The 25,619-nt window shown below is 44.1% G+C and overlaps 1 protein-coding gene and 1 long non-coding RNA gene across 2 annotated transcripts; both read left to right on the plus strand.

The window, feature by feature from the left end:
- The first annotated feature begins 20,576 nt into the window (after positions 1–20,576).
- LOC118503545 lies at positions 20,577–20,991 on the plus strand. The gene is made up of 2 exons (XR_004905194.1): positions 20,577–20,746; positions 20,810–20,991. It is a non-coding gene; the product is annotated as an uncharacterized LOC118503545 (long non-coding RNA).
- A 64-nt stretch (positions 20,992–21,055) lies between these two features.
- On the plus strand, positions 21,056–22,986 carry LOC118503544. The gene is made up of 3 exons (XM_036036944.1): positions 21,056–21,405; positions 21,473–21,792; positions 21,866–22,986. Exons 1-3 carry the CDS (start codon positions 21,097–21,099, stop codon positions 22,758–22,760), a joined length of 1,524 nt encoding a protein of 507 aa, XP_035892837.1. The 5' UTR covers positions 21,056–21,096; the 3' UTR covers positions 22,761–22,986.
- Positions 22,987–25,619: the final 2,633 nt, after the last annotated feature.

Consider the following 25,619-nt stretch of genomic DNA (forward strand, 5'->3'; position numbering starts at 1 on the left):
ATCTTTACCTTTGCAGCTCATAAAAAAAACAAGAAAGAAATATTTAAAATAAAGTTCTCAAGTGTACTGCCAATATTTCGTTCTAGTACCACCGTTTCCCCCCCCCCTCCCCCCCTTCCTCTAGCTCCAGTGCGGACCGGTCGTTATTATCGTAGCCATCGTAGTTCAGTGAACCATGCTCATCGATGAATGAAACATTAAACCAGCCGATCAAAAAAAAAAGAATTTGAAGCACCTTCCGTTCGAGAATTCTGCTCTCGATTGATTCTTGTTTTGCGCTGAAGAGAAGAACCAAAAAATAAACGCAAATAAATACCGACCGTCGTTCCATAGCGGGAAATGCCCAGTTGTGTGGTCTAGCCTCCACGCTCTTTTTGTAGGATACGTTTTTTTTATTATTTACTTTGCCGGTTGTTGGGAACATTTCCTCAGAAAGTGAGTGAAATAGCGGCGAGAAGGAGGTGAACCGTCCGAGCTCAGCATGGGACACTGATGTTGGATCTAATGAGGCGAATATTTTTAATGATTTCCAACGAATTATTCCTTCCGATTTGTCGCCATCGTCGTCATCATCGTCACAGAGTTGTTGTTGGTGATGTGGCGTTTGGTTTGGTCCAGACGCCAACGAACTCGTAAATAAACCCCTTACGTTCGGATGGAGCTAGAGCGTGTGTTCGTTTTTTATGTGTGCTTTAAACCAATAATTGGAGCTTCTAGTGTACGGTTGGAACCCACACGGACCCGTTCCGGAGTGGTAAATGCGGACGGCGAGAAAGCATACCGTTTTTATGGATGAACAGTTTCATGGCCCCTGCTCCTGAAGAGGTTTTTTAAGCTGTTGTGACTCGCGTTGAAAACGTATGTACCGTTCGAATTTTAGAACTTCAAGTTCCAAACGTTGCAGCTCGTAAATACTGACGACATTACTATTACGCCTAAGTGAGTGGTAAACAGGGGCTAGAGTGTGACCTACAATATATTGCCTAAAGGACGCATGCTGTCAGCTTTTTGCGTGAAGAAAGCAGAACGATACTTCTTCGGTCCTCGCTCAGGTACACGCTGTGAGAGGCGATTTTTGTCGTATGGTAAAAATGTAGGTGACGTGGACGAAAATTCATCCACCAACTACTGCTGCTGACGGTGCAGCTTTGGAACATCATCCCAACAAAGGGCGTGATGAGAATTCTGAATATATCTTCTGTCTTTGTGTGTGTGTCTGTTTGTGTTGCGGGGACATTGGAAGGACTTTCAACACGAAGCACAAAATCTGGCGTTGCCAGGTGTCAGCGGGATTCAGTAACAGGCAATCTCGGAGATTCTGGTGTTGAGGGGCAAGACAAAAAAAAAACTCTCCAAAAAATTGGTTCAATTGGACCTGTACGGGGAGCTTTCCAAAAAAAGAAAGAATAGACACTTACAAAATAGGAACATCCGCATCGAGGATCAACGATTCCCCAGGTTTTCTCGAAAACGCGAACACTGGGCTCGGTTGTGTGCGGCTTCGGTCCTGTGCACACACCGTTACTACGGTGGATCTCTTGACTGCTTCTTAATATCATTCAATTTACAGGTTCAGGCACTGGTAACGAAGGATAACGAGTCAAGTGTGTGTGTGTGCGTGTGCCACAAGCACAAGTCTTAAAGAAGATTGCACCGGCATATACGGGCGTGAGGACGTGCGATACGTGATTCTTGCTCGGGACGCATCTCGGGACCGGATATACGTGCAGCATAAGGTAGCTGGATCTTCGGTTCCCTGCAGCGCAACAACGTCTCAGCCATGGTTTATGTGCCCGCGTTGCCTACCCTTCGGGTTTGGATGGAATAATTCACCGTGTGTACCCCCGAGTGTTCGTGGTGGCATCATGATGGCATGATTAGCCTTACGTTGGGGGTAACGTGGGTAGTAACTGTTTTTTTTTTTCTCTCACTTGGTTTTCTCCTCGATGTTGTTGGATGACATGCAGCATACAGATGTATGTGTGTGTGTGTGTGTCTGTGTGTGCTATAAGAAGCGCACAAAGCAAAGTATGTAAGGGGTTTTTTTTTGGAACTCCGGCGACTGTTTGTGAGTGCGCGCGGAAAGTAATTGTAGAGTGTTTTTGAGATGCTGTTTTTGTTGTATTAAAATGCTTGATGGTTGTCTGCGAAACTCTGAAGGCGACGGAATAAGGGTAAAACATATAATCTTAGCATATTTTGATGCAAACGCATGGTAACGGAGAGATAAGAAATTGATGTGCGGCTATTGTACTATGTGTGTGTGTGTACGGTATTAGGAGGATTTTTGAGAATAATACGACACGAAATGAAACAGCTTACAAAATCATTTTTGTTGCAATATAATTTGAACGCTGATTATTCCGAAAAGGGTAGGATTGTACGAAACTGAGCGTAGACTTGTGTCAGCAATATGAATGTTACTTTGAATGGTTGTTAAGCGAATGGAAAATTTAATATAAATTATGGATATGAAATTCAGAAACACATAAACCATCTATAAAACTATAAACCTTGAGGGTAAGTTAAGAGAAGTTGAAAAGTAATTTGAAAAATGAGTAGAAAAAGATATTTTTTATTGAATAGAGAAAGTTTATCTAATAAGATAAAAATATCAGCAATACGGCCAGGCCGTTCTTTATCAATAAAAAAAAGATAAAAATATAATGTGAGATAGGGCGGCCTTGTGGAAGAGGCGACAATGGTGCCAGTCTTTATACGGCAGGACCGCGGTTCAAATCTCATCTGGACCGTTCTCCCATAGTGAGGATTGCCTATCCAACTACGTGGTATCATTAACACTAGTAAGCCAGAAATGGCAGGCATGACCTAAATGGCAGGCATGGTCGTTAGTACAAGAATAGATAGAGCGAGAGAGAGAGAGAGAGAGATAATGTAAGAATTGAAAAAAACAGGAGAGCAACATAAAATCAGTCAACTTTCATACCAAATAGACATCATTGTGAAGTAGCAAACTCTTAAGCAAACAACATATCACTGCAGTTAATTAAATTAATTGATATCAAGAAAATATTAAACACATCACATAATAAATCTAATTTATGGTAAATGTGGTTTAAAAGCAATATTTCAACGCCTCATAGAAGAAGAGAAACTTAACGCCAATTAAATTGTACAATCTGTGCTATGAACATGTCAATTACAGTAGCTAAATCAAGATCAGCAAGATCAACCGTTAACATTTTTATTTTTTAACACAAATTTGTTCAAGTAAAAGTGCCTAAAAATATGTTAAAACAGATCGATATAGTCAGCCATAAAAGAGGACTAACGTGAGATATTAGCTGATAATCGATCGTATTAACCAAATGGGGTACTTAAGAAAGATCCCTCACATAGGTAAAAAGGTAAAATGCCATGCCACCCTGTAGAACATAGGAAAGACAAGCAACTGGCGCTCTAAAGGAAGATACGATACGGCTGATAATGTATGTTCATGTTTAAACAAAAAAATCAGCGAGAGGTTAGCACTTTTGATCATTTGATTTTCATTGTTATAAGCCAAGTTCCAAGATTGTGATTAGTATATAGGATCGGCCATTTGTTAACAATCCTTACTCGCATTTCAAATCTCCAGGAGGAATCTTGTCTTTGTAGTTCGCGGACCTTAACCGTCCCTAAGTATGCTGCCTGCACTCAACAGTGTTTCTTTGCTCTGCCAGAAGAGCTGCATCATCATCATCAGACGGATGAAAGATCACACTTAGAAACTTATTCTGGTCGACTTAGAATAAAAAGCTCATTTGTCTGACTCCTATGAGTCTGGAAATACCACTTAAGAACTTAAGAAAACTGGCAACTCATCTGATCAACGTAGATCTGACAACAGATCAAGAAAGTTGCGTGAGAATCTCGATATCGATCTTCTTTCGCTAGATCGGTTTCTCCAACCAACGAGAAGTCTGATTTGATTATGTATAAACAATGTCGATATCAAAAACGATAATATGATTCAAACTTAAAAGATGACAAAGATGGTAATTGATATGGGAAATGTAGAGTAAGTAATATTTTTATAAGTTTTTAATAAAATTTAAGAAAAATGCAGGTATTTAGTTAGATTGGACATTTAGGCATTTATACAGATCAAATTGAAAGCAATAAAGTTAAACAAACCCTCATTATAAAAAAAAAATCAAAAACACATCGCTCTCGCTATTTCAGGGACTATTTGTGTAGAGTTAACCCCGGTCTGAAGTTCCTGCGAAGGCGAAATAATAAAAAATAACTCTTGTTTAGCTCCACTGATGAAATTCCTACGCAACTGCACACTGATGCGAGCATACGCAACGGAATGTGTTCTTCTGGGAATAAAACGCCCTTCAGAACTGCTTTCGACACGTTGATGAAAATTTGCTCCTCGGGTACGTACGTGGGCAATTTTTAGATGGGCAGGTGCTTTCCTTCCAGCCGGTGTTTGTGTTAATACGAACTGGGAGTATTTTTTTGTGGCACATGGAAACACACACACACACTCACACACACACACACGAATGATCATTTTGAACGTGAAGGAATGATGCCCGTGCAATCAGCGAACATTCAAGCCACTTAGATTTGTCGCTTACACACGGCTCAACGAACGCCAAACTGTACACGATTCCTTGGCAGGCGGAAGGATCTTTTCGATGCATAATGACGATACTTCACATCCAAGCGGAAGGATATTGTTTGCCATTGTGTCTGTATGTATGTGTATACATGTGTGATGACGTTAATAATGGGATGGTGAATTTCTCTCCCATCCAGCGAAGTCCTGGGGAGCTGCATTTGACAAATGGTCGCACTCAAGGTGGACGGGTTTGAGGGTGGGTCGGCAACGAACGTCTCGAAGACGACCGTTTTGCATCACCACAAGACGTTTGGTGTACCGACGTGCCGTCTTACAATCGGCAATCAATCAGTAAATCTTGGAAACTCGGGGCCAGCAGCTCACGTCCCATCAACGATCGTGGTCGTGGAATGTGCAGCAAAGTGTGCTCAATTAGCCGGTGGACCAAATTTCTTCGGGTTTTGGTGAGGCGAGAAACGACCGACGGTCGTGGGGGGAGGGGGTGTGTTGGCAAACGAATCACAGTGGCGTAATGTGTATGGACAGAAAATCTATCAAATGCAATGATCATTTGATTTGAAGTAAAGAAACACTTCTGACTGTTCCGGAATATGGTAAAAAATAGATGATAAAAAAATAAATGAACAAACAACAGAAATGCAACAAATATAAGTAATTAAAATAGGACTGAAAAATAGAGCTGTTAGAAATACTTAATTCGGTAGTAAGCGTTATTTATTTATATTTTTATTCATTTATTAATTTTGTTTGATTTTTATTACACTTTCCCGATGGTATTAATCATTATGTGTATTATAGAGGTATTATAATATCCCTTCATAATTAAATCACGTCCCATAGTGCAAGCCACACCGAAGCACTAAACCCCAAAAACCCAAACTATCGATTTGATCGTGGAATGTACAATCATCATCTCGATAAACCGCATCGTGCAACGGGAAGGATGCCCACGGCATTCCTGGCTGCGCCATCCAGTGTGGCGAACCGGGCGCTCTGCTAGCCGGCCATTCTCAAGCACACACTAAGGGATCTTGCACCGAGCGAAAGTTATGCTTCCCGAGCACGAATCGGAAGCGATTTGATCTTCGATTATTGCACACGTGGAAAGGTTTCACAGGCCACACAGGAGACAGGGTGGGCAGGGTGTTAAACGTGGCAGTGTGTGCCGGGCGGTGGATGTGTGGTCCAGCTTGCCGTTTTCCAGCACACCAGCACACCGCAAAACTAGTAGAATGCACAATCGCACGCGTGGCCATCAACAATCGACTGTTGATCACGTTCGGCGATGATGTTGTTCGAGTGTAATGTTGAAGATTCCGATACTGCAGCCCGATGACGAACGTTGCGGCACAAAGCTAAAGGATGGCCGCTGGGAAGTATGCACCGCAAAGTGCAGTAAAAAGCGGTGATGGAAAATCGGCAAAGCAATTTTCTCGTTTTGAGCCACTCGCACACACACTCGCTCGTTTGGTTGATGTAAAGCTTTGCTGGTGGAACATTTGTGGTGGCTTTTCTCGGGCGAACAGAAACGAGTAGGTGGAGGGTGGGTGGAACTGCTTTTCCTGTTCGGCGCAGGGATCCATGTTAGACGTGCGAGATAGTGGAGCGAAAATTGCAAATTAACAAATATTGTATGCGGTGCGGGTATGTGTGCCATTCCGTTGATGTGGCTATTGCGAGTAGACAGTATGATGAACCTGGCTGTGGGCATTTTGTTAAGTTGACAGGTGAAGTTTTAATTTGATTTAATTGCCTAGAGCCAGATGCCTTTTTGTTCTAAACGTTTAATAAAATAAAACTTTTAGGTTAGCAACATGGACATTATGGACATAATTTAATAGATTTATATTCACCAGGAAGCGTTCGTTGTAGACTACAATAGTCTTGTTAATTATACTTTTGTATTATTATACTTTAGAAGTATTAAACGTTACAAATTTTAATAATAAAGCTACTTTTTGCAATAAATTTAATTAAAATTCGAACAGAAAACGACAACTGCTGGAATAGATCGAAAATGGTGACTAGCGGATTGCATACTTTACGGCGACTGGACGTAGAAGCCGTTCTACGATTATGAGAGACTACGAGAGAGAAATAAATACGTAAACCCAATTAACGTTACAGTGTTTGAAGTATAATTCAGCAAATTCTTCAAAAATATATCTATTTGATCAGAAATGCATTCCTTCACCGATACCGAAACATCTATTCAAACCAACTTAATTATGAGCCTGGCGCATTTATTAAGCAGCCTATCAAAAACAATCCCACCTCACCAAAAGCATGGGGACAGCCACTAATTGATGAACGATCGCGTTAAAAAGTCAAACTATGTAGCACGTCATACGGAATAAATTTCCGCGAAAATCCGACCACGCAGCGAGTCGCGCCTGCCGCAACCGTCAAACTTTCGATGACTCTCGCCCACCACCGCCACCGCAAGCGATAAGATCGATTTTAGCGAACCCGAACCTAATTAGCTAAAAGCAATCCGTTGTTTATGTCAATCGTAGTGGTCCAAGCTTTGGCGCAACCCGGGGTTGGATTGAAATATCTGCGAAAAAATTATTCCATCGCTGCTGTGGATAGGCCGAGCGAGCGGGCTTCACACCAAAATGAACGATGCGTTTGCGTTGTCGAACGCTCGAGCTCGGCGTTCGATTTGATGCCCTAAAAAATTGGAAACAACGAAACTGCAGCGCCACGGATACAACCGAGTCACTGGATTCACTTGGCTAACATTTTCGTCCGCTGAATCCGAGTATCACTCCCGGTTTGCTGGTTATGAATAGTTTGCTTTAATTAAATAGAGTGAGTATTTTGCATCGAATTTATCACATCCGTGCTACATGCAAATACGGATACACACACACACACACACGCGCACAGGCAGGGAGCATTTGGTCCGGGCAGAATGTGCAAATTTGGTGTGAGAAATGAAGCGTTTAGAAGCTCACAAATGGGTAACCGGCGATGATCGGTTATTTGTGATTATTATGGAAATGTTAGATATTGGCTCGAGATGGGTGGGGGATGAAGTATTTCCGGCTTTTATTGGACGGGATTATGGTGTTAACAGTTCTGTACCAAAGTTGCATGCTTTTTGTTTAAATAGCTGTGGTCTCTTTTAATCCTATCCGATTCATACCAATAAGGCGACTACAAATGAAACGTTTGAACATACAAGATTCACACAAGAAGAAGAGCTCCATTTGGAATGAGAATGACATTGGCCATAATCACTTGCCAGGTGAAGGTAACTCGGAGATGGAATCTTTCAGGACCAAATTCTACTGCTCAAACCATGTATCACCTATCTGTAGGTAATCGCACTTTTAAACAATAACGATATCGATGAGCTGTACGGTGTTAGTCCGTATTAGATGCTCCCGGCTCCGGTGGGCTGGTTCTGTCATTGGAATGACACCGGAAGACCCAACACGTAAAGGCAACAAGGACAGAGGAGGCTTTGGTAGGCCTCCAAGCTGAGATGGAGTGATGGCGTTGGTAGTGTCTCTGAGATCTGTCAGGATAATGGCGCTAGACCGTGAGCTGTTTTGGGCATTGTTGCAGCAGGCTAGGTTTACGAAGCGGTTGCAGCTCCCGATAAGTAGCTCACCAAGAGCAAAAGAGCATGGTAGAAGAAGAACTGAGGTACTGAAAGACCGCTAAGATGCTACATATAATGTGTATTCTAGCATCTTATGGCGGAATGTTTGGAGAAACAAAGGCCAAAAAAATTATATTTGAATTACCATTAATGCTCATTCTGCCTCTAGCTTCCGTGGCGATAAGACGTGTTTCGCTGTGGAGCGTCAAACGGATCATTTGCGTACGGCAGATAGTGGTCATTGTCCTCGTGTGCGATTGCGTAATCAACGTGATTACCCGTATCGCACTAATCGGTGTCTCCGCCTTTCTCCGGCTTTCGCTCGGAGTTTGTGTTTATCGATCGAGTGGCGCCTAGCCCCGATCAACGTGTGTTCTTAGTGTTGTGAGTGTGTGTATCTGTCGATCGTTGCGATAAGCAAGCGTATCGCTGCATCGTCGCATCGATCGTGAACTGTCTTGTGTGCGTGTGTGTGTGTTTGCTCGGGCGCGCGTGGTTGCTTATCGTGTTTATCGGTAAGTTTGTCTACCCCTACTTCCCCCGTTGTCTCCGGTCCTGTCATGGGGACCGACTTATCGGATTCGGAGAGAGAGATAGAGCCGAATGTGAAGCGTAAGCCTGGTCGCCCTAAGGCCGCTCCTGCCACCAAAAAGGTGGCATTGGAAGAGAAGCCTTCTTCCTCGAAGGCATCGAGTGCCCCGCCGACAAACAGTTTTTGTGCCCCGCTGGCGAAAAATAATGATCAGCAATCTGAGCATCGAGCTCGTGCTTACCCGGTGTCGTGGGAGGGTAAGCCATTGGTGTATTTTATGCCACGCACCAAGCAGCTCGACGTGAGGACGATCGCGGCATCGTTATTTAAGAAGTACCCGGGCGTTGCCGATGTGTTTCGGATGCGCCCTAATAAGATCAGGGTCACCGCAAAGGACCGGGCTCAAGCCAATGTCATTGCGGCTGATCCAGATTTTACGGAGCACTACCGGGTTTATATTCCCGGTAGTCTGGTTGAAGTTACCGGCGTGATCGAAGACTTCGATTATCCGGAGGAGGAGGTGGTTAAATTCGGTGTAGGTGCATTTCATGCACCAGACACGCCGAAAGTAAAAGTCCTTGAGGCAAAAAAGCTTTTTAAGCTAGATGCCTCATCGAAAGACGAAAAGAAATATATCCCGACCACATCCCTCCGGATCACGTTTGAGGGAACGGTACTTCCGCAGGCCCTCATTTTAGAAGGCCTCCGGATACCCATCGACCGGCCATACGTGCCAAGGGTGGCCACCTGTTCGAAGTGCAGCCGGATTGGACATGCCGATCCGTTCTGCACTCGCAAGATCTGCTGCGGAAAATGCAGAGGGGCTCACGCTACCGAGGAGTGCAAAGCCCCATCCCAGAAATGCTCGCATTGTCGGGAGGAGTGGCATGAGGTTGCATTGTGTCCTGTGTATCGGAAGCTGCAAAGGGAGCAGACCAAAACGATAGCCGAGCGGGCACGCGGCTCGTACAGCGATGCTCTAAAGGGAGCAAACGCATCGAACCCCTTTGCAGTGCTGGATAACACAGCTGCAAATGGCGAGGCCAATCCGACTGCACTCGAACAGGTGCCATTGAGATCGGTAAAAGTACTGAGAGTGCCTTATAAAAAGGTACAAAGGAAGGTACTTAAGTTAAAAAACAAACCTTTGGCACCACAGCGCCACGCTAAAGTTTCTTCCCCCGGTCCAAAACGTGACGCTGATCCCAAAACTCCCGCCCCCCAAATTGCCAGGAAGCAGCCCAAGAAGAAGCGATCACCTCGGGCCGAAGCTCCTTTGGAAAACCTAGCTTTTCCGACTGAGCCCAAGGGCTTCCCGAGGATCCCTACTCCGTCCCTTTCCGAGATCCTAGAATCCCTCCTCTTGACCCTTAACCTCCCGCAGCATCTGCACATGATCGCAACTTGGGCCCTTCCTTTCCTGAAGGGGATGATCAAACAGTGGCTGGCTCAATGGCCATGCTTAAGTATGATGGTCCGTTTGGATGATTAATGGCTCCTACGGCTACTATCATGCAGTGGAACTGTAGGAGTTTGCTTGGCAAGCTAAACTCTTTTAAAGCATTAGTGGGCGAACACAACTGCGATGTGTTTGCCCTCTGTGAAACATGGCTATCGGATGAAATTAAATTAACCTTCCCGGGATATAACATAATCCGTGAAGATCGCGTTACAAGGGGTGGGGGGGTACTGATTGGTGTTCGAAAGAGTCACACTTTCACCAGAATACCCACCCCTAGACAAGAAATGATAGAAACTGTCGCAGTTAAGGCAAAACTGGGCAATCTTCACGTGACAATTGCATCCATTTATATCCCCCCGATAGCCAATAATGAAAAGGAAAAAATTGAAAAGTTCAAAGAGGATCTTGGAAATTTAGCAGTGGTCTTGCCTGGACCGCTTTTGATCCTGGGAGACTTTAACTCCCATGGAATCGACTGGGGGTGCGAAAAGGATGACATTCGCACTCCTATCATCCGAGATTTCTGCGACAGATTTGGGTTTTCGATTCTCAACTCAGGAGAGGCAACTAGGATGCAGACACCTCTAAGTAGGGCGAGTGCACTGGACCTGTCTCTATGTCCATCAGCAATGGCCCTGGATTTTAGTTGGAAGGTGATCCAGGACCCTATCGGCAGTGACCACTTGCCGATAGAAATTTCCTTTATCAAGGGAGGATGTCCAGTAGAAGGAACCCCCGTTAAATGTGACTTAACGAGGAACATCGACTGGACGAGATACGGCGAATTAATAGCCGCTTCGCTTTCTCTTGACTTGGAAGATTTGTCTCCTGTCAAGGAGTACGAAAAACTTGTTTCAATTATAAACAAGTGCGCCCTTGAGGCCCAAACAAGGCGCTCCCACCAAGCAAGGACATTTAAAAAACCTCCCACTCCTTGGTGGGACAAGGATTGCCAAGCGGCTTTCACCAAGAAGCGTGAGGCATTTAAAGCCTTCCGGGACACGGGCTCGAGGTCCTTATATGAAAAATATAAAGGACTGGAGAGAACGTGCAAAAACCTGTTGAAGGCGAAGAAAAAGGGTTATTGGCGTAGATACGTCAATAATCTAGACCCTGCCACTTCACTCAATTCGCTTTGGAGAATGGCTAGAAGGATGCGAAACAGCAACAACATCAATGAGAGCGAAAGCTTTTCTGGCGAGTGGCTGTATGAATTTGCCCACAAGCTTTGTCCCGATTTCGTTCCTGCGCAAAGCTTTACACAACATGCGCCTGGTAGTGACCCTAGGATGGATTCACCGTTCTCAATGGTAGAGCTATCACTTGCTCTCCTATCAAGCAAAAACTCCTCCCCAGGTCTGGATCAGATTGGTAGCAAATTGCTTCAAAATCTTCCTGACATAGGGAGGAAACGTCTGTTAAGTATTTTCAACAATATGTTGGAGGTCAACAGCGTTCCGCAAGAGTGGAGAGAAGTGAAAGTTGTCACTATCTTGAAGCCTGGCAAACCGCCATCAAGACACGATTCGTATCGGCCAATATCGTTACTGTCGTGTCTGAGGAAACTCCTTGAAAGGATGATTCTTTTCCGGTTAGAAGAATGGTTGGAATCGAACAACCTTCTCTCAAATACCCAGTTTGGTTTTCGTAAAGCCAGGGGTACTAATGACTGCTTAGCCCTTCTGGTTACAGAAATAGAGCTTGCTCGTGCACGCAAGCAGAACATGGGATCTATTTTCCTGGATATACAGGGGGCATTTGACTCAGTATCACCATACAAGCTGAGTCAAAAATTAGAAAATGTGGGGCTGGGTCCAAAGTTGAACAACTTTCTGTTCAACCTTTTGTCGGAAAAAGCTATGAATTTCAACAATGGTCATGTTCAGCTAAAGCGGACCAGTTTCCATGGACTAGCACAAGGGTCCTGCTTGAGCCCCCTGCTATATAACTTCTATGTCAGTGAAATAGATTCTTGTCTAGCACCAAACTGCAGCATTAGACAATTGGCTGACGACGGCGTCATATCTTTTGCAAGCAGGGACGCCGCCGAAATACAACTGGCTTTACAAACCACTTTGGACAACCTTTCCGAGTGGTCTGAAAACCTTGGTATCAAGTTCTCTGCAAAGAAAACTGAGATGGTAGTCTTTTCTCCTTTCAGCGACACGACGAAAAACAGGGAGAAAAGACTATTTGACCCGAAAATTGATGTCTTTTTGTACGGTCAAAAGATATCAACTACCGACAATTTTCGATACCTTGGTGTTTGGTTCAATTCAAGGCTAAACTGGAGTACACACATCACCCATCTGGTGCAAAAATGCAGCAAAAGAATCAACTTTCTAAGGACAGTCACAGGATTCTGGTGGGGCGCACATCCATCAGACGTCCTGCGACTGTATAAGACAACGGTACTATCCGTGTTGGAATATGGAAGCATATGCTTTCATTGGGCATCCAACACGCATATCCTCAAGCTAGAGAGGCTACAGTATCGTTGTCTTAGACTCGCACTAGGGAGCATGAAATCAACACACAATATGTCCCTAGAAGTGATGACCGGAGTGATGCCGCTAAAACTTCGTTTTGAAATGCTGTCGCTTCGCCTTCTAGTCCGTTCTTCAGTATCAAATCCCTTGATCGAAGAAAATTTTAAAGCGCTTCTAGAGACAGGTTCTAAGAGCAAGATCTTGAAAATCTATGAAGATTTTGTTGCCCTACAAGTGCATCCTAGCGCCCCACAGGCATTAAACCGTGCTGCCCTTCCTGAGACCTACAGTTCCCTTTTAACAACAGATTCCTCGTTGAACGAGGAAATTAAGACCATACCGAATGATCTTCGCCCGATGGTAGTTCCGGGCATTTTCAGGGATAAGTATGGCCATTTAGACCAAAGAAGCCAGTATTATACTGATGGATCATCTTCTAAGGAAGGCACCGGCTTCAGCGTTTTTAGTGAGTCCGCCGAAGCATTTTTCAAATTGCGGGAGCCGTGTAGTGTCTACACCGCAGAACTAGCCGCAATCTTGTACGCACTATTGATTATAGCAGCGAGACCTTCGGATCAGTACTTCATTTTTACAGATAGCCTTAGCGCTATCGAAGCACTAAGATCCCCGAAGGCTGTTAAGAGTCAGGATTTCCTTGTCATTAAAATCATAGAATTGCTTGGCTCCATGTTCGACAAGGCGTTCAGGATTTCGCTAATTTGGGTACCTTCTCATTGTGGAATTCCCGGCAACGAGAAGGCAGACTCACTGGCCAAAACAGGCGTCCAACAAGGCGCATTTTACGACCGTCCGATCTCGGCCCGAGAGTTTCTTCGCCTACCACAGCAACTTTTCCTGTCTCGCTGGCAGAGCATGTGGGAGGCGGACGATCTCGGGCGATTCCTTTTCTCGATCTCTCCGCAAGTGTCCCTGCGGCCTTGGTTCGGTGGGCTCTCTGTAGACCGGGCGTTCATACGCATGATGTCTCGACTTATGTCGAATCATTTCGCGTTGAACGCTCATCTGCAGCGTATAACTCTGGCTCAGACGAAGGTGTGTGGCTGTGGTGACGGATTTCACGATGTGGATCACCTTCTGTGGTCCTGCGTGGAGTTTGAAACCGCAAGACCCTCCTTGTTAAGCGCAGTCGAGGGCATCGGCAGACGACCGGGCACAGAAATTAGAGAAGTGTTGGCGACCAGAGACCTCGCATACATGAGGCTCATCTTTCGATTCGCCAGAGACAACGGTCTTATCCTTTGATTCCACATCCCCATTATCCTACCAAACCATATCCGCCATTCCTTTTTTGTTATTCGTTGTGTTGTCTTTGTCTTAAGTGTTAAGTTTTTTTTGTAGTGCCACGGGTGATCCGTTGACGAAGCAACAGCATCCGGGGTCAAAGTCGGCACTGTCGTAAGAAGGGAGGCAGAATTTTCTGGAACAGTGTTCTTCATCTCTGTCTAGCCTTGATGGGGCGAGCTCGGCCTTGCTGGCGTTGGGTTCGGAGGTGGTCGGCGGGTTCAACCCCGTAATTAGCAGAGACCCTGCTGTTACGGGATGGAACTCGCCGATAGCTTCTGAGTTCGGTGCTGGCTTGATCGAGCTTGGGCTATCACTGCTGGGCAGTTTGAGGAACACTGTGCGCAGGTAAATGTTTGTACTGTACATATTACTGTTTTCTTTTTGTATTGTTACAGTCCAGATCCGCTACACGGAAGGATGTTCCGTTCCACACACCACACTACCACCAACATAGCAACAGAAAGCAATAGACCCGGACCAAACCATCAACACAACCTCCACAATAGACATGATACCACACTGCAAACTCCACACACCGACAACCGAGCATGCCCGGGATAAGGCAGAATAACAGGGAGGAAATGCCTTGTTAATTTATTTGTACTTGTATTCGTCAACAAACGCGGTGTTGTCAATACGGCGCCAAGCCGTCTAAATATAAATATAAATAAATAAAATACCATCAATGCTCTTGCTTGCTTCTAGCGCTTAACGCGATGCAGTAACGTGAAAAAAGTTTTTATTGTTCTAGTAGTTTATCTTTTTTACTCTCCATACTTTCTAAGCGCTCGTCTATGTTGATCATTTTTTCTATGATCATTTTTTCTCCTGCCTTTGAAAGATTTTCTTCACACTTGTATATTTTTCGACGACTGACATAGATGATGAAGGCACTGAGTCCTCATTTGCGATCCTAATTTCCAGCACACGTTCTGCTGCAGCTTCAGTTGTGACGAAGTTGGTTCCTAGAACTTTGCAGGGCTTCCTGTCTAGCTGCCTGTTTCCGGAACGGTCCCATTCCTTGGCATCAATATCCATCGACTGCATACCGCTGCCGTCGATTGACGGCCACAAGTAAAACGTAGAGTTGTCGCTCGTTCCCTGTATCAGCCACGAGTCAGGAATTATCAGGATCGCGTTAAACGCGTTTTTGACTATGGCAAACGACATTTTTAAATGGTAGCACAAACGATCTCTTGAAGCTTGAACTTGAAGCTCTCTCTATTTATACTGATTCCTCATTTGATTTCTCATCTTCTGATGAACACACCAGGTTGCTTTGTGGCGGGTACAAAACATAGGTAAACTGTTGAAAGCTACGCTGGGACATTTTGTTTGTATTACCTGATTTCGATTAGCTACCTAAAACAGGGCCTGGCTCATATTTAAAGTGGGTTGATTGTTTGCATACGTATGCGCTGTTTTAAGGTTGTGGGTACATCTTAAAATAAAGGCACAAAACTCACATTTTTTCTTGGAGTGCAGTTACACAACCCTGGACTGGATAGGCGTGCTTTTAATATGTTAAGATGATTTAAATGATTTTTATGATGTGTTAAAGCACCAAAAGTGTATTCTAATACACAGAGTGACGTAGCTTAGGGAAGGAAAACATAATACAGTGGACTGCGCATTTGGTGGGACTCGCTGAACGTAGTTTAATATGAGTTGCACTGTCAGGTTGAAAGCACCACGAATATTTCAAAGTTTTTGCTTTGTTCAACCTCTTTTTTTTATTTGTGTATCACGAGCAGCTACTCAACATTTTCTTTATTCACCTGATCTAGCTCCTTGATATTGCAACTTGATGGTTCACCATAACCTATACAGAAAAAAAACCCATTGCAAAATAGGGTGTTTTATTTACTAACCCACAATCACACCTCACTACCTTCCCATCATTGCGGTCGCATCGTCTGTCATCGGTTTGCGTGTAATTAAAATGTTGCAATCGAATGTGGTGGCGTTCCAAAGATGCAAAAACAGTATTCAGAAATCAATTTCATGCTTTTGTTTTCCTAACGGCGCCGGAACGACAAATTTGCTACAAGTGCTCTGGGTTTTGGGGGAAAAAACGCTTGCCGATAAAGCTTGTGTGAGATGAATTTGAATTTCCCACCAAAGTGGATGGAAACTTTGAGACTCAACACAATTTTAGCACATTTTCGATTTGGTTCGATTCGGTGGAGTGGTCGACAGCAACACATACCCAGCCCCATGTACGCACTCTGTACGGGTAGTTTGTTTATGAATATATTAAGCTAGGTTAAAAAAAAACACAAATATCCCGTAAAAAAGCATGAACAACAGTGCAATGCTACCCAAAACTAAACCAATGTTTCGGGAAAACCCCGGGAAAACACAGGGTAAAGCTGACATTTATCCTACCCTCGGATTTCCACACCCCATACGAGATTTGCTGTGTTTTTTTTATTGTTACGGGCAGCATATTCCAGACCACACTTAAAATTTGTGCAGGGAAAATGCTGTCATTTAAAAACATGGTGGATATTACACAGGAAGAGTGCCGAAGAAAAGCGCATACGGGAGGTACGGCACAAAAAACACGGATCGAATATAGTATGTTCTCGAAATGAAAACATATGCGTGGTATCAAAATAAGGTGAAAAGCAAAGCAAAACATATGAAACAAAAAAACAACAACCAAAAGGACAATCTATTCTACAATGCCACCAGCTCACGCCCGCAAAACTGCATCCGTTTGTGGCATGCAAATTAGTAGGAAATGTTTTAAAGCTCTTTATTTTTTTGGTTTGCTCTCTCTCTCTCCAACGCAGTAGCTTTCACCGTTGTCCCGCCCGGGTTCGGTGTAATTTTTCGTGGGAAACAAATTTATCCACAAATAATAGCAAACACAAAACATGGCACGAAAAGCAAACACACATTCATTGACGGGTTTAGGGTTTCTGCTGTCCGGTTTGCGGTGGGTTTTGTTTGCATGTTGTGGGTTTTGTGTAAATTTATCTAGCTGACTTCTGAGCGGATTTGTGACGCCGTTGTGCAGCGTTCGCTTGTGTATGTGTGACTGTGTGGGGTTTTTTTTGGGGTAAGAGCTGTAGTTGTACTTTTTCAAAAATCAATCAATCAGTGACAAATCGTAGTTACTGTCGACCGATTTTGGACGGGACGCTACAAATACCAAATGAAATGAATTTGAAAAGATTTCGCGAAGAAGGATAAATAAACCACGATGGCGATCGAATACAAAATCAAATTTTTCCATTTAAGTCAAATGGTGCTTGCTGCAGTGCAATACAAAAGAGAACAAAATTTTAAATGGAAAAAAGGTCAATCTATAAGAAGAAACTCAAATAAGAAAAGAAATTAATCTGAGCTATTAATTATGAACTATTTTATCTGTCGAATATAGACGAGAAATCCCAAAAACAAATTCAACAAACATAATTTATGCATCTCAAAAATCACAAATTAGTAAATACAATGAATGTTGAAAATACGACTATGGGCTAAAATAAGATGAAATACGGCTCAAAAACGAAATATTTCAATACAAAAAAAAACAAACAAAGTACAAATTTTAAAAAGAAAAACAAGTTGATCGTAACAGATATAAAAATAGTTTGAAACAAAAGAAAATAGCAGATTTGTACAAAAAATAAATTCAAAGGGACCTTATGAAAAAGTAGTGAATAATTAAAATAAAATCTTTATATGAAAAAGTACTCATATTGGAATTATTATAACTCATTAAAAGGCAACCCTAATCAACCTAAAATAAATAAATAAAAAAGCGATCGAGAAATATAAGTAGTAATAATCGTAAGTAGTAATTGTTTAATGTTTAATGTAAAAAACACAAGTGCGAAAGCAAAACAATAAAGGGAAAAGACAAAAAAATATAATGAAAAGAATAAAACACAGAAGATTACAGATTCCGAAGTATGAAAAATATAATAAAAATTAAATATAAAAATAATGAATACGCTACTAACAGGACGCGATTCGAGCAAACGCACCACTAAACGCATGACACGCATTTAAATTGTCATCCACGCAAGAAGCGATAACGTGTACCGGTGTGATATGCTCGCTGCTCAAACCCCGAAAACCCTTCCCGTGACACCCGGACACTTGTGTCGGGCACACTGTGAATGTGGTTTTGGGGTTTTGCTGACGTTGGTGCAAAAGCTACTCCACCGGTCGGAATGGATTCGATTGGATCGGAAGCCGTACTCTGCATTAGCGTTAAATGTCGAGCGGCATTTACGCTGACGGCAACCAAACCTGCCCGCACTCAGCCCGGTACCGACCGGAGCGGACTTCATATTGCAAAGGATCATCTTCTCACGCAAGAATCGTGAGCATTCATCCCGGCCGGACTACAGCTTTCCTGCAGTCCGAAAAGCGAGCTGATGAAAACGTGCTGATGGTGCTGGCCGCGCACGTCAAGATGCTGGCCGCGAGAACCCACACGCCTCAACGCAAGTGAACGGCGAACGCTTGCAGGCTTTCGGACCGAGGACGACAGTTTGCAGGCAAACTCAGGCCGGACTTCAAAAGAAGCCGTACAGGTTCGGTAATTATATTGCATGATTACTTAACAACATCTCAGCAGGGCTGCTAGCTGGCAAAGTAGCAGCAGTAAGAGATGTACGAGATGATACTAGGGCGAGGGAGAGAGAGAGAGAGAGAGAGAGGGGGGGGGAGAGTGTTATGATGTAATCTTTGCAAGCTTTCCTCTGTACAAAATGTTACATTTTCCGACAGTTTGTGGTCGGGTCGGGGGAGAACTAGTGGCAGGGACAGCTGAAGTGTGCTTAGGACTGAAAATTAAACAACTGACCGAGCTTAAAATAGTATATCCTGCAACTCGGTCGAAGTTAAGTGTAGCTTGGTGGAAAGAAACAAATAACTGTAGCCCTATGCATAAAGCGTTGTACAGAAAGCTAAGCATGCTTACAAATCATCACCGAAACGAATGTTCGATTGGTTCCGGACCGGGCAACAAAAACGGCCATAATCCACTTAAACCCACCGGCAACGATTAATAATTGTAGCAATAATTGGTGAAAGTGGATTTACTGAATTTTGTTCCGCATCCTGGTCACGGCACCAGGCCAGGTGAAATTGCATCACCCGGCCTCCGCTTAACCACAGCCGGTTTATTTATTTTCAATTAATTTATTCAAATTTTATATTAATTATTACTATAACGATGTACCCCCAGCTTACGACCAGCTCCAATAGAATCAGATCTCGCTCTGGACCTGGTTGTTTTAATTGTGTAAAAATGTCCTTTACTCACCGAGCTTTTCACGGATTGCGCACTAAATGCATTTAATAACAAATCCAGTTTTGAGTAAATCTGGCCAGTACCCGTACTTTCGAGCACAATTGATGTTTGATGCGTTCCGTCCCGGGGTCTAAACCTACCCCGAGCCGAGATCCCAGCAGCAGCAGCAGCAGCCAGGATCGGATGGAACAATGTCACTACAGGCTGGGCTTTTTTTGCGGGTTAAAAGTGTGATAATGGCAAGGTAATAATAACGCATAAATGAACTTAATTTGATTGAAATTGCATTGAACCGGGATGTGCCAACCGATGAGGGAGGAATAAAGCCGGTCGGGAGGAATAAGGTGCAATTTATCGCCACGCTGAAAACTGAAACACAATCGTAATTTTAACCGGCAAATCGTGATAGGGGAATTAATTTCGCGCATAATAAAAGGCCCCGGCGAAATGCCGGTACGCATCGGTGGTTCGGTGGGCGACCGTTCCGGGTCATGACTTTGTGGCTACGCGATGAAATGGCTCACTTTTGATTAAATGGTTCACAGGCGGGGAAGGATTTCCGGTTCTACTGTTTGCGCGGCTGGGTGATGAAATCATTCGGGGGGAAATGGGGGCTTTCGTTCGAATGTCGGTTGACTATAGGCAGCGGTTGGGATGTTGTTTTAGGCAGAGTTTTGAGAAGCCTTTTCTTGAGAAGTTTGCTTTGTCAAACGGATGTAATGTAACAGGCAGTGGGGGGCTTTTTAGGTGAACGAGCTAAGATGCAATATCAACTAATCGGTAGAATCATTCGAAAAATGAGTTTATATCTTATAAAGGAATATATGATACATGTGTTCTAGAAATGAGTTAAAGGCATCATAAAACACCAAGTATCTGTTAAGCTAAAATATGTGCAAAGAAGTAAAGCAAAGTCAGTAAATGGCCAGCTATTTCAAAAAATGGAATAAACCCAGAAATTGTAGGTAAAGCCTTCCCGATGTTGTAGTGTCAAAGGAAGAAGGTGGTTGATATTAAAAGAATGACTTTTAAATATTTTATTTAAATTTGAAGAAACATAATTTTAAGAATTCTCTCATATTCTGAGTATTGAAAAAAGAGGCCTTCAGCCAATGATCTCACACCAGCATTAGGGTAAACATTTGAGACACTTACCACCCTTACCTCTACAAACTAAAACCAAAATTCAGTTTTTTACCAGAAAAAAGGCTCGTAGGGTTCCGCCCTTTAAAAAAAACCCACTCGTCCCTATCTCTTCCATCTTGGGCTAGAACGTTCCAGGTACTAGCCAGCGAGGCTTTAAATGACACTGTCCACCGTCGGTTAATCAGCAGTCTTGAGATGGATTTCGTGGTGACCGTTTTCGGAGCGTTATTGCTGATGTTCTATCGCTGCGCTGTGCTGCTGACCGTGTGCTGCACCTAGTGTTGGGCGTGTGATGCAGCAATATTTATTTCCCTAGAACGTAGTGTGTCGGTAAGCTAATTTTATTAAATTACATTAAATAAATTGATTAAGATTTTTAACTGGTATTTACAGCTACAAGGCCTACAAGAGTACTTAACAATGGTGCAAATGCAAAACACCAGCTGAGGAGACATGGATGGAACAGTCACAATAGAATAACATCGGAATTTAAGCAAGCGACATGATGTATAAGAAATAAATGAATCTACATCTACCTGAATCAATCAACACAACGTAAAGAATTTCATTCAGTATTTGAATCGACTCTCGACACTCTTTAAAAATTTTGGAATCCGAACCCATAACACGGCTTATCAATCTCCCACGAAAAAACAGCCTTGTAAATATTGCTTCTAACTATGATTGCAAACCGAAAAAAAGCCCGCGTCTCATCATCAAATCATGTGTCGAAGAAGCTCGTAGAAGTATCTGGGTCAGCATCCGGATTATCAAAACGCGCCTGTACGCTGTGTTTCCCTGTGCACCCTGTACCAAAACACTGCCAGCAGCGAACGCTTGCCAGCGATACGTGCGTAATCAATCGGTCTAGTAGCAAAAACAGCGTCGAGAACGCGAAGGCGACCAGACTCGGATGGAAGAATTCAGTCTTTAGGGTACTGTCCGTGTGTTCGCATCATTCGTGCTACAAAATGGGTGCTCTAGGAGCGGTATGTGTTGCTGGGGTTTTGTGGGTTCTGTGCTACAGAGGTTAGAAACGGCGTCGTCTGTTTTCAGATAGTGCTGGCCATCTTGGTGGCCCGGACGGTGGTGGGAAACACGATGGAGGTGCATGTGAATCAACCGAATGCCGAGGTGTACCATCGGCAGGATATGAAGCGCGGTGAATTCGACTACGGATACCACGTGCAGACGGTGAACAACCAGTTCCAGCACAAGGTAAAGGGTCCGGATGATGTGACGTACGGTTGCTACGGTTACGTGGATCCCTCGAACCGTAAACATCTGGTGTACTACGTCGCGGATCGTATGGGCTACCGGATCATCTTCCCGAACCGCTCCACAAAGATCTTCACTGCGAAGCTTGCGGACAGTTTGTATGTGCAGTGTTTGTCTCTAGCTCAAGCTGTAGACGTTAAGGGAATAATTCCTGGTTTCTTTTTCTTGTAGGAACAAGCTGGATGGAGCTGTCAAGGGTAAAGACTATGACGAGAAGGTAGTTGAGTGGAATAATCTCTACATGCCTGAATCGTGCTTCCGGCTGCACGAGATTCTAGAGCCTGCCGCTAGCAATCCGGCTCCAGTTCAGCAGGTTGCTCCTGGGCAGGTTCTATCAACGGCCCATGTTCAGGTTCAGCCTCTTCCAACCGCGCCGTCCCAACCTGCACAACCACCATTGCCACAGCCCACCCAGTACACGGTCCCCACAACTCCTCGGACGTGGACAGATCAAGCTGGCGCTGGCTCTGTTGGTGTCGAAAGCTACGATCAGTATGGACAACAAGGCACCAACGACCAAGGTCAGAGGCGTTTCGATGAAGACGGCTTCCTAGACCAGAATCAAGCCGGAGGTCAACAACAGCAACAACAACCATCTCAAATCTGGCAAGGCAAACTACCGGACATTAACCCGGCAAACATTAACCTGGACCAGTTCAATGGACACGTTTACCCCATCCACACTGTCACTGGTGATGAAGGTCAGGCAGCAGGCATCCAGACGACGACGAGCCAACTCTCCGCCTCCCAGTACAGTCTGAACATTACACAACTTCTGGCTCAGATTGAAGCGGTCAACTCACAGGTCATCACACTGAACATGCTGCTGGCCGGTATGGCCAACAACCCGACGGCTTACAGCAACGCTAATGAGAACAGTTGCCGCAGCGTGGTACAACTGCTGCAGACCCAAAAGCGTACGCCCCAGCTGATCTACGTACCGATCCTGATCCCGTACACCCAGGGCCAGTACAACATTAACCAACCGATCGCAGCACCGGGCGGCCGTTCGGAAGCGTACCGAGGTCATCATGCGAACGGTGGCTGCCACAACTGTCGGGGCTGATAAGGGCTGCCGGAGTTGATTAGTGACGTTGAGGTGGGCAGTGCATTAGACAACATTGAAATGGAAATTGTTAATCGGTTTCAGCCGTGATTAGTACGTGCGAAACAAGGCCAGGAATGGGTTTTATTTTGTTGCTGTTATAGTGAAGTGATTGCAAAACAGGGCAGATGATGAATATGGTAGATATGAAGGTAATAAATGTGCGAGTGCATTAACCGAACGTAAAGGGTTACTTTTTTTTGTCGTTGAATTGCAGTGGTCAACAGTGTTCGTTGCTAATATTACTTGGTCCATCAGAATGTCAAAGCTTTTAAGGCTTCCTTAGTTTTTCTTCCTTTTTGACATTTGTTTTATAAAGGAATCTTTGCGACTTTTACTCTCCCGGTAGCTCAAACTAATCATTGAGCGTACCTCAGTGTAGTGTCTTTAGAAGCTTTTTTAGCAGTGAAGGAAGTTCAATCAAGTGAAAATTTTACTATACAGGATCTTATGATACGTACGATACGTGGGCTATGGACCGAAGGGTTACAGATCTGATCTTTGCAGTGACGGATCAAAGTATTTATAGGCACCGATCGGAATGGTAGTTGAGACCCTCCAATTGTGACTCGTTTGTGAGTAAAACCTATAGGATTTTCCAAGCGGTCACCTCTTCCGCTTCTAGGTTGATCCGCCACTGGATCTATGAAGCGTTATTGAAGCTTCCTTCCTCAATTATTGGAAATAATTTTGAAAATAAAATCTGTGCTCATGATGTCCTTGGAGCGGTCCGGAGGCCGAGGCGACAGCGGCGCCGGTCTTCACACGGCAGGGCCGGGGTTCATAGCCCATCCAGACCACCTTCCCGTACGTAAGGCTGGCTACTTTTCTACGGGTATAATTAAGCCACAGAAAGCCAGAAATGGCAGACCGAGACCTCTCGAGGTTGTAGTGCCAATGAAGAAGAAGATGATGTCCTTAGCTATATCCTTTAACAATTTGTATCTATAGGCCATCGGAAGACGACATCATTATTGATCTGCCAATTTATAGACGTTTGCTACTGGCCGCAATATATTCTGGTCTGGGGTTTTTCTAATAATCCCGACTCCACAGCAAGTTTTGCCTGCTAATGCTTGACTGGTAAGCCATAGTAAAGGATACTTTGTTTAAAGAATCCTCTTTCAAATCTGATTGATCAATATTTGATTGAACTTGATCGATTCCTGAAATAATTCTGTTAAAATCCTATCATCCGGCCCTAATTTAAGACGGCTTGGTGGTAAGGTGACAACGACGCCGGTCTTCATTAGGCTGGACCGAGGTTCAAATTCCATCCGGATAATTTAAGTGGTTCAAATGCTTATTTATCTAATTTTCGTATTTTTTCCTATAATGTAGTGCAATTACAATTCCTCTATTTCTTTATAATTTAATCATTACTACTACCTTACACTACCTAAACCAAACATGTCCTCATAGCTCAAAAGATTTTAATAAGTTAAATTTTCTTTTGTTTTGGAGTGTTCATTGTGTTCCGTGTTTGGAGAAAATCATTGTTCTAACCTTTATTGAAATCAAGCACACTACAAGCGCACTCCTTCGAATGCACTCACCAGTAAGATACCTCTAAATGGCCACTAAAATAGAACACATACACGCCTGCGACATCGAACAGAATGCAGCTGTTTGCGGTCACACAGGTTTCACACGGATCGCGGTCAGATTTGCTGTTTGACGATGACAGGTCGAACGTTTGACGGCACTCCACAGTTTAGCCGGTACCTCAGCCGGTCGTGCCTGACCGAATGAATAATGAAGCTGGTCGATTGCTACCAAAATCGACCACGATCGAGACACCGACCACTCGGCATACGAACGCGGCATCTTCAAGGGCAGCCTGCGGGAGTAAATCTGCGCTCAAGAGCTTGGCAAACTAACCCAAACTAAGCCGTAGTAAATAAATGTGGCCATTGGTTTGGGGAAGGTTTGGGGGGCTAGTAAACTAGATTCACGAATATGTAATTGGGTGGTGAGAAGTGCTTTCTTCAACTGGGAATGGTCCATTTCGAACCCGTTTGAGATGAATTGGTTTTAACGTAAGAGGAACAAACATCATCATGCATTTGTGGTGCAGATGAAATGCATTTACTTCAATGTCCCTGTAGTAAGGCTGGACTGCATTTAGTTCTTAGTTTCCACCAAGAATTTCCATGTAGGCTTTAAGCTTAAAGATATCAAAATTTAGATCTTAAACCTTAAGCACACACCTTCAGAGGAGTGAAAGGCCTAGAGTGTAAATCCATCCCTAATACTTGCCAGAATCAATTTCGATTGAAAGGTGAGACAAATCCACTTAAGCCATTCGTAAAGTGCACATTTTACTGTCTGCTCGAACCAACACGAAAAGCAGTCTGGAAGCCTGGGCTCGACATTTGAACCCGTTCCGTTTGCTGAAACCTAATCCTTGGCCAGTGTCCTTTTAATCAAACGCCACGAGGCCACGGGAAAGGGAACTATCGATATTTCTTCCCCCCCCCCCCTCACCCGTTGGTGCCTTAACCTCCAACCCCCCATTTCTCTCTTACCCCTAATCCGCACAGTGCCGGTGAAACAGCATCCACGGTACGAAATGGATTTTTCATGTCCGGCGGCAGCTGTAGCAATGATTTTTGCAAAATGGCGACGCGTTCGTTCGGCGCACGGATTCGGCAAATGGTGCTCGATTACATCATATCGGTCACGTAAATTATTCACCAATTCGAAATTCGTCTGCACACGGCGGTATCGGTGCGCTACGGATTTTACGGAGCAGCTGGGATGTAACCGCAACGGGGCCTGCCGGTGCTACAACACACAACCGGCAGATTTTGACCGGCA

The sequence above is a fragment of the Anopheles stephensi genome, chromosome 2 (genome assembly GCF_013141755.1).
Source record: "Anopheles stephensi strain Indian chromosome 2, UCI_ANSTEP_V1.0, whole genome shotgun sequence".
NCBI lineage: Eukaryota > Metazoa > Arthropoda > Insecta > Diptera > Culicidae > Anopheles > Anopheles stephensi.

What these genes read in the sequence shown, in the direction of transcription:
- LOC118503544 (XM_036036944.1), top strand. Translation starts at nt 21,097, where the DNA reads ATGATTGCAAACCGAAAAAAAGCCCGCGTCTCATCATCAAATCATGTG. An exon ending in AAATGGGTGCTCTAGGAGCG is followed by an intron (nt 21,406 to 21,472) that starts GTATGTGTTGCT and finishes GTCTGTTTTCAG; the next exon opens with ATAGTGCTGGCCATCTTGGT. An exon ending in GCGAAGCTTGCGGACAGTTT is followed by an intron (nt 21,793 to 21,865) that starts GTATGTGCAGTG and finishes TTTTTCTTGTAG; the next exon opens with GAACAAGCTGGATGGAGCTG.